The 6876-nt window shown below is 32.0% G+C and overlaps 1 protein-coding gene across 2 annotated transcripts; it reads left to right on the top strand.

Moving 5' to 3' along the window:
• The first annotated feature begins 1261 nt into the window (after nt 1–1261).
• Nucleotides 1262–4344, top strand: LOC18038971 (3-ketoacyl-CoA synthase 20). Of its 2 annotated transcripts, XM_006428501.2 has the most exons (3): nt 1262–1309; nt 1532–2306; nt 3462–4344. In XM_006428501.2, exons 2-3 carry the CDS (start codon nt 1545–1547, stop codon nt 4245–4247), a joined length of 1548 nt encoding a protein of 515 aa, XP_006428564.1. In that variant the 5' UTR covers nt 1262–1309; nt 1532–1544; the 3' UTR covers nt 4248–4344. The 2 variants fall into 2 exon arrangements, with proteins under 2 accessions (XP_006428564.1, XP_024037854.1); XM_024182086.1 differs by lacking the exon at nt 1262–1309 and having other exon boundaries at nt 1407–2306.
• Nucleotides 4345–6876: the final 2532 nt, after the last annotated feature.

Genomic DNA, 6876 nt, shown 5'->3' with positions numbered 1-6876 from the left:
TATTTTTGCATTGATGTATTCAAACCTAATGTTTTGGCATCTAAGGCAGAAAAGTAAGGTGTTTCGACAAGTTGATCTCACCAAACAATAGGACAATGATTGAATTCAATGATGGCCAACTTTATCTTTTTCACCATTTTCTCCCATTCTAAATGAAGTTGAAAAATTTAATTTTTCAACTACACTAGTGTCAACCACATTAATGCAACTCCCCCATCAATAATCATGCTACATATCTCATTATTAACATGTCATCTAGTATGAATGATGTTTCACGTTGTATGCATTTTTTGATGAGAACGTCTTCATTTTAAAGAAATAAGGATGCTACTAACAAACAAAAAATACAATTTCTAATATATTGCAATCTTTATTTTATTTTATTTTTTTGGTACTTTAGTGGCATCTTCGGATGTCCTCATTACAAAAGGATTATATATATGGGTAGGGTTATCTTAACTTAAATTCTTGAATTGAGATTTTGACATATATTTTGGGTCATTAGTTTCAAGCAATCTAATGGTGGATGAATAACCATTATTAAATTCTATTGACTTTCAATATCTTCCCTTAGATTACTTGAAATCGATGGTTCAAAATTTGCGTCAAACTTTTATGTCAAAAATTTAAATTAAAATAGGATTGGACCCACCTTATGACCACTGTAGTAATTAATTTAATATTAAACTTATGTTTGGATGTAAGAATTCAGAGGAGCAGAGACCAATGGAAATGAGAGAGGAGAAAGAAAATGAGGGGGAAAAAATAAAAGAGGGTCAATCTTAATTTTATTATTTTGTTAGATTTAAAATAATTTTATTTTCTTTTTATTTCTTTGCCCTCTTCTCCTTTCCTCTCATGTCCTCTGTTTACTCTTGTTTCTATTTTTATATAATATTATTAAACAAGTTACGAGAATTATCACATTAAATATACTAATTTTCTTCTTTAAAACTATTACGAAAATTACCAATTAAAAACAATACAAAACGAACCCTTAGATGTTAGATTCTACGCCTCTTGATACTGTTGATTGAGAATTTGTTTCTAATAATAGAAAACAAAAGATGGAAAAAACAAATGAAATCAAATTTTGTTTGTTTATGCGACTAATATGGAAAAGAAAATGCACCAGGACAGAATTTGATCCTATTAGTAAAATCTGTCAGACGCGTTAAATTTTCGGCCAACGCCATCTCCATTATTTGGCAACCATCTGCCTATAAATTCATATTCCCTATCCTGTAATTTGAAAGTGCTCGCTCTCTCTATCCCTCAACTTGTTCGGCTACCTAGCTCGCTCTTTAGGGTACAATCTTTCGCTTCTCATTTATCGAACTCGACCCAATGTCTCCTTTTACTATCCCATCATTCTTAGGTGTGGGAGGTTGCATTTTTATAAAACGGTTGTAAAAAGGTCGTACTGAAATTTTACAGAGTTCTCAAAAATGCTGACACCTGCACCTAATAATGACGAGCTAAACATATATGTTAACGCTATACATTTTCTTTTACTTTTAATTTGCTGCAGTCAAAAGGTATCAATGGCTAATGAAAGTGAAGGAAAGTTGCAAAAAGATCAACTACCAAACTTTGTCGCATCCGCAAAAGGGAAACCTGGTTTCCACTATTTAATCTCTAACGCTCTTTATCTCTTGCTCATTCCACTCTTTGTCATTGTTTTGACTTATGATCTGTTTTCAACTTTGAGTACAATTTATGATTTGTTTCAGATTTGGAACGAGCTTAGTTTCAAATTCGACAATGTGACAGTACTATTACTAGTAGTACTATGCTTGGTTTCCCTTGTCTTTACAACCATTTACCTGATGAGCCGCCCGAAAAATGTTTACTTGGTGAACTTTTCATGTTATAAGCCTGACCCATCTCGAATGTGCACTCGAGAAAGTTTCTTACAAATAGCCAGCCAAACTGGGAAATTTTCAGACGAAACTTTAGACTTCAAAAAGAAAATTTTGGAGAGATCGGGGATTGGGAATATGACATATGGTCCAAAATCCTTGATGGAAAACCCGGCAGAAAATGGTAATATGGAGGAGGCAAGGAAGGAGACTGAGGGTGTGATAATTGGAGCCGTAGATGAGCTCTTGGCAAAAACTGGGGTGAAGCCTAAAGCTATTGGGATTCTTGTGGTGAATAGCAGCTCGTTTAATCCAACACCTTCATTGTCAGCCTTTATCGTGAATCACTATAAGCTTAGAAGCAAAATCTTCAGCTATAATCTTGGTGGTATGGGTTGCAGTGCTGGTCTTATTTCTATTGATCTCGCCCAAAAACTCTTACAGGTTTTTTGCTACTTAAGCTATTTCTTTTAAATAATGTTAGGCGCAGCTGCTAAATTATATTACATGTCACTTACAATAGTTCAAAAGTAATCTGTAGTCACCCAATATAAGAGAATGGCAGCATATGAGATTATTCATGGGTAATTACATTTAGGTTTACTATACGTTATATTGTATGTAACTTAGCAATGCCTAATGTAACTAATAATTGTGTTCCAATTGATATGGTACATTATTTGTAACTGCTAAATTAAAGTCAGTTATTAACAATGTGACAGTTACAGATAAGTGTTGGGATAATTATTGTAATTTTTAATCTCTGCTTCACAGGATTCGAACTTGAGGAGAAACACTAAATGTGTATGTATGTGTGTGTGTATATATATATATATATATATATTTTTTTTTTTTTTCTGGTTATAATCTAATAAAAAGTATTACATTCTGCGGTGTACCCAGGGCCGACTCAACCATATTTGAGGACTTAGGCAAATGGTATTAATGAGTTCTTAAAATTTAGGACAAATATATATATATATATATATTAGTTATGTATTATTTATTGAAAATCAATTCTTTAAACACTCTAAAATTTAAAATTATTAAATAAAATTCTATTCTACTATTGATAATCCATGAAATTTTAATTCAATTATAACATTTTTACTTATTTTTTAAACTCAAATTACATCTTTTTTACTACCTCTTTTCTAGATTAAACTAATTTTCGATATACTTTTATTTCAAAATTGATAAAACAAGCACATACAAAAAATAGTAGATTAATAAAAGAATATATTAAAAAGAAATAAAAACAAATAAATAACACAACTAATTAAGAGAATAATAAAAAGATAAAATCTGAAATTTCAAAATCTAGAATTTATGAGTTTTGTAGGAATTAAAACTATTAAGTACTACAGCAAATAAACTTTATAGGAATTTGATAGTTTATTTAGGAAAATATAATTACAAAATAATAATAAATTAAATGAATAATAATGACTTTTAAATTCACTTTCCCTCGTTTATATACAAAATAATTATCTTATGGGGTCTTCATGTAAAGCGGAGCTCTAGGCAACCGCCTAAGTTGTCTAGAGGTCGAGCCGCTATGTGTACCGAGACTTTATCAATTTAATTTCATCGTCACAGGTGGAACCAAACTGCTACGCTCTTGTTGTGAGCACAGAGAACATTACTCTAGGCTGGTATGTTGGCAATGATCGATCAATGCTTCTTACAAACTGCTTATTTCGTGTGGGTGGCGCTGCAATTCTCCTCTCCAACCGATCATCTGATCGCAGTAGCTCCAAATATCAACTAGTTCGAACCTTGCGCAGCCACCAGGTTGACGACAACAGCTATAATTGTATCATGCAAAAAGAAGATGAATTTCAGCATGTAGGAGTCAAAATCTCTAAAACCCTCATGGTTGTTGCTGGAGAAGCCCTGAAGACTCACATTACTGCAGTTGGACCATTAGTTCTTCCAATGTATGAGCAACTGTTGTTTTTGGCAACTTCAGTAGCAAGAAAAATCTTTAAAATGAAGATCAACTTGTATATTCCAGATATCAAGTTGGCATTTGAACATTTTTGTATTCATACGGGAGGAAGAGGAGTGTTAGATGGGATTGAAAAGAACCTTCAACTTAATGAATGGCATATGGAGCCTTCAAGAATGACTCTTAATAGATTTGGTAATACTTCAAGCAGTTCTGTGTGGTATGAATTGGCTTACTCCGAGGCAAAGAGAAGAATTCGGAAAGGTGACAGGATATGCCAAATTGGTTTCGGATCAGGATTCAAGTGCAGCACTGTTGTATGGCGTGCATTGAAGACCATCAATCTCAATCCTACCCTGGACAAAAATCCTTGGATTGATGAAATTGACAATTTCCCTGTTCAAGTGCCACAAGATGCACCAATTGCATTCTGATTGCAAAATTTGTATCTCAAATGATGGTTATGTGATATTTCGTTCATCGCACGATCCATGTACCAAATAATGGCCATATCATTTGCAATAAAATTTGGATGGGTTATTTGTATTTCTAAAATATGCTTTGAGTACTCTATTAGTATTATTTTAAACACTCAATATAATAAAATTTTAAAAACATTACTACAAAAATAACATTTATTGACACTACAATCACTAACACTTTGTAAAAGGTTTCAGCAATTACATACATTTTTACTATTTTCTGTATTTAACAAATAAGTATCATAAATTAATGATATTGGTGTGTCAGTAAATTGAAAATCAGAAATCATTGACACTAAAGTATTAGAGGTTAAAACAAAATTATTAGAACTTGTAAATCTTCCAACTCGAACCTATGACTTCTAAATTTAAAATGCTTACGTTTGGTTCACAAACCACGAAGACACAAACATAATGTTAAAAATTAAAAAAACAAAAGACATAAATATCATCTCACATTTCTTTCTCTCTATTCATAATATTGTGAATTAAAACATAGAAAACAGAACTTACAAAATCCCTAGATCGCCCACACTGCTGACACACCAAAAACCTCTCCCATCACTGCTGTCACTACTTTCAACTAGCCACTCTTATCATCTCCCTTCACCAAGATCTGGACTCTTTTGCTGCTGTCATCTCCCAAGCACCAAATTAAGTTGCGAATCCACTATCGTGACTTATGAATTTATACTATCACTGATAGCTTATTTGCTCTTCTTCACGGTAATGGCCTCTCCTGTCCTTTAATGTATGTGTGTCTATATATATATAGACACACACACACACATAAGGGCCACAACTTAACGCTTATCATTATTAGGGACCATGGTTAATTGACATATATTGCACACATTGGACCCTTCGATTGACTTGTTTTCTATAAACATAGAAGGCCATTGTTGAATTTGAAAAGAAGAGAAAAGATAAAATTTACTAGATAATCTAAAAATACAATAATCTAAAAAGAAGTACATGTATGTATGTATGTTTATGTATATGTGTGTGTGTGTAGATTGAGATGGTAAATATGCTTTTGAAGTGATGTCAATGGCTGAGACAAGGGTAAGTCACTTTTATATTTATTTCTTATATATTTCATTCTTTTATAGTATAATTAAGTTTTCGTGTGTCATGAATTTTGAGGTTCTGATAAGCTGTTATTGGTGATTCTTTAATTCCTTAATTCAACTTGTAGGTTTATAATTTTATTTTGGTAGAATGAGCTGAAGAGTTAAATTGAACAAGGAAAATTCCAATCACATAGGTCAAATGACATTCTAGGCGAAGCCCTTCAAAAGCATCCAAATGGAAGTAGGGTGCAAGGAGTAAGATAATTCATCATGCCATCCATGTACTTTCATGTTCCTGATGCTGCAGAGTTGGCAAGAGAAAAAAAGATGTATCAAGAGAGTTTTGAATTTATGTCTGCTCAATTGGAACACATGAATGCAAGGTTGAATGCCTATAGCATTATTGAAGTTGGTAGTTTTAACTATCCTAAACCCAAACCTTCCACTGGTGTTTAATTTAAGATTGATCAACAATCTCTTGAAGCTCTTGGAAAAAGAAAGTTTAGTAAAGGGAATATTACATGTCATTATTTTATTTTCATTTATTTCTATTTGTATATGCATGTATTATTACTAATTGTACGCATGTATATTTTAATTATTTCATAGGCTAGTTTCCCATCGGGTGAGTTAACTAAAAAATATGGGAAGAGTAAAATGAATTCAAAGAACACTCCTATTAAAATTTCCCAACCAACACCTCAACAAACTCCGAAGAAACTAGATTTTGAAGTTACTTCAAAGCCTATGCCAAGCAAATCTCCCAAATTAACTCATAAAGTAGATATGCAATTCCTCTATGATGAGAGAGTATAAAAAAAAGAACCACTGGTCATCAAACAAACAATAAAAAACTCAAGCAGGGTGCAAAGAATACATGGGCAACTACACAGTTAAAAAAGAATGACATGAGTGAACATAAGAACATGTTTACTATGTTTATTGAGAATTCCTTACCTCGGTCGATCATGATTGGGTATGATATAACAACTTTTGGTGAAATTTAGAAAATATACTTAGATAAAATGGTGATGAAATCATTGAGTTCAAAAAGGTCTCAAATTGTACTATTAACTTATGGATAAAGTAAGATAAGCTTAGATTATATTTTATTAAACTTGAAGCTATTATTTTGTTTTTCTTTATTCAACTTTACTTTATATATGTTTATTTTTCCTTAGATATTTGTATGGGGAGATGAAGAATAGTGGAAGTGCCAAGCCAATTCAGTTTGGGCTTTTTGAGAAGTTACATCCAACAACAGTCAGCTTCAAAGAGAGGTCTCAATACATTTCAAAACTTTTGGGCTTGACAGAGTTGGGACAGGTCATTGTATTCCCATATAACCCTAGGTATAATCTTTTTCATTTGCTAACCATATTCTTTATTTAGTAAATTAATTGTGTAAAAAATTTTACTTGTAATCCATGTCTTCAAACAATTTTTATTTTGTTAAAAAATTAATTGTGGGTACTACGTGATGAAATACATTCAAGATATTGTTACAA

The sequence above is a fragment of the Citrus clementina genome, unplaced genomic scaffold (assembly GCF_000493195.1).
Source record: "Citrus clementina cultivar Clemenules unplaced genomic scaffold, Citrus_clementina_v1.0 scaffold_6, whole genome shotgun sequence".
Lineage (NCBI taxonomy): Eukaryota > Viridiplantae > Streptophyta > Magnoliopsida > Sapindales > Rutaceae > Citrus > Citrus x clementina.
The sequence above is the reverse complement of the archived record's forward strand: the minus strand, read 5'-3'. Positions and strand labels throughout refer to the sequence as shown.